This window comes from Penaeus vannamei, chromosome 33 (genome assembly GCF_042767895.1).
Source record: "Penaeus vannamei isolate JL-2024 chromosome 33, ASM4276789v1, whole genome shotgun sequence".
NCBI classification, from domain to species: domain Eukaryota; kingdom Metazoa; phylum Arthropoda; class Malacostraca; order Decapoda; family Penaeidae; genus Penaeus; species Penaeus vannamei.
This window is the reverse complement of record NC_091581.1, coordinates 20,509,544-20,512,043: the sequence shown is the minus strand read 5'-3', so window position 1 is coordinate 20,512,043 and position 2,500 is coordinate 20,509,544. Positions and strand designations below refer to the sequence as shown.

General features: G+C 34.4%; 1 protein-coding gene across 1 annotated transcript in view; it reads left to right on the top strand.

Moving 5' to 3' along the window:
- Window positions 1-1,583: 1,583 nt before the first annotated feature.
- Window positions 1,584-2,500, top strand: part of LOC113800851 (uncharacterized) — a 992-nt gene continuing 75 nt past the window's right edge. The window contains exons 1-3 of the mRNA XM_027351652.2: window positions 1,584-1,655; window positions 1,792-1,938; window positions 2,088-2,500. The exon at window positions 2,088-2,500 is cut by the window's right edge and continues 75 nt beyond it. Of these exons, the coding sequence (XP_027207453.2) occupies window positions 1,599-1,655; window positions 1,792-1,938; window positions 2,088-2,465 (582 nt within the window). The 5' untranslated portion in view covers window positions 1,584-1,598 and the 3' untranslated portion in view covers window positions 2,466-2,500. The remainder of the gene's footprint in view (window positions 1,656-1,791; window positions 1,939-2,087) is intronic.

Genomic DNA, 2,500 nt, shown 5'->3' with positions numbered 1-2,500 from the left:
TTACCCCCCCCCCCCCCAAACTGTTCAAGAAACCCATTATTTTCGATATCTCCTGTTTAATCCGTCTTTTACATAATCATTTCGTTATTTTTGGTAATGAAATAATTGTAAACATTTGAAAAACATAATGGCATATAAAATATTGTCATGAGTATTTTATTTTCCAGATAACATATCAAAAGTTTATTATAATCTAAATAGCGTATCCAGTCGCTATATGACGGAGGAGCAAGAGAGAAAGACTAGCTGCTCCGGATAATGCAGAGGAAATATTAATATACGGCCGTGGGATAATGCAAACGAAGGATGTTTCCGTCTGACGATTGTTAACGTGAATAGTCAGTTTCAACACTATTCAAGGATTTTTTATATGAAAAATATGATAAGGAATTGAAATAAAACGATGTGATAAGATTTAATGATTATATATATATATATATATATATATATATATATATATATATATATATATATATATATATATATATATATATATATGCTCATAAATATTTGTGCTTGTATGTTTGTGTATTTTGTCTATATATACATATATTTATATTCATGCACACGCACATACTGTATATATGTGTGTGTGTGTACACGTACATATGTATATATACATACATATATTCGTATAAACATAATATATATATATATATATATATATATATATATATATATATATATATATATATGCAGATATACACATGTGTTTGCGTGTTTGTGTGTGTGTGTATTTATTTATACACATTGTACATATGCATATACATACACAAACACGCCCACACATACTTTCATACAAATGTAATATATACATATATATACATTTATCTACATATACATATATGCATGTATATATATCTGCATCTGCATAAATAAAAAATATGTGTTTCTGTGTGTGTGTGGGTGGGGGTGTCTGCGTGTGTTCGTGCGTTAGAGTGTGTATATGCGAATCAGCTATACATGTAATCAAGCGAGATTGAAAACTTTTTGCCAATAGATAGATTTTCAATGAAGAATATATGCTGGAAAATGTTCCACAGCTGCTGAAATGGGAACTTTTATGAACAGTTGCTAATTTCATAAAGTTGAAAGATACTTTAAGGGCTATATAAGCCTCGGGAACGAGTTCACATCACCGGTCTTTCCCTTCTTGGTAAGTGATTAATAGCATACGCTTACTTCTCTCTAAATCCGCGTATTCTGCCGTAACATAATTCTTTTATCTTATTCCTTATATGACATAAACAGATATCCTTATACTAGATCGTCAGTATTATCCTCATTATTATATAATAATAGAAACACACACACACACACACACACACACACACACACACACACACACACACACACATATATATATATATATATATATATATATATATATATATATATATATATATATATATATATATGTATATATATATATCAAATATATACATATATACATTCTATGATAACTCACGCTTATGATAATCGAACTTCATTCTTTTCTATATCTTCCTTTCAACCGAAGATGAAAAAAGCTTTTGCTTGATTTTAAGATAAATCCCTTTCATTGACATATTTGATTCATTTTCCTTCTAGATCCCACCATGTTCGCTTGGCTGATGCTCTCTTGCCTCTTAGGCTTCTCCGTGGCTGAGGTTCAGGTGAGGTTCATGCTGTTGTCTTGCTTTTTCTATCATATATACAGTACATCTACAACAGGTGATACCTAAATGATCTTTGGAAAACTAATCTATGTGAAACCTTGACATTACAAAACATGACCGTTTTTCTTGGCAGGATTACCAAGTATGTTACAAGGGAAATAGCGCCGCTGAAAACAGCTGCATGAAAGTGGATGTAGACCACCTTGCCATGAAAATTCACTTCCACATGCCTGAATCCGACGACTTCGATGACGTAGAAACTCTGGAGGATTATAGTGTGGTAAGTAATACTTGTCAGGTCATCAATGGACACCATGATGAATACGTTATTATTTTTGTTGAACTGATAATGCATGAGAACTTATTCAATTTGTTCAATCAGTATTTAATGACCAGGGGAAATAACTAAATATCTCAATATCTTCGCAGGGTCTAGCAGCATCTCGAGTGGTGTCCCAGGAGGCGTGTTACGTGAGGCGACTGGTTAAATCTTTCGAGCAACAAGTAGCCTTCATCAAAGGTCATCAGGATGATGGCATGAGGGTTGAGTCTGACGTCAGAGTTTCCGCTGTTTCCCTTGACAATCCTGAGGAGGAGATCGGCTCGGATCTTGCCAACTTCTGTGGCGACCTTCCCGTTTACAAACTGGTCACTGAAGAACAGAATGGCAGTGTACAAGACCGTCGTCAAGTGAGTGTCGCCTTCACCCGCTGCGTCCTGCTGTGTTTCATTCCCAGGTGCTTCACCACCACGCTCACGCTCCCCACTGGCTCCACCATCACCTTCGGGTGGCTCTTCTTTGGCTAAAAATGTTTTTAACAATAATGTTTACCTTCCACTTT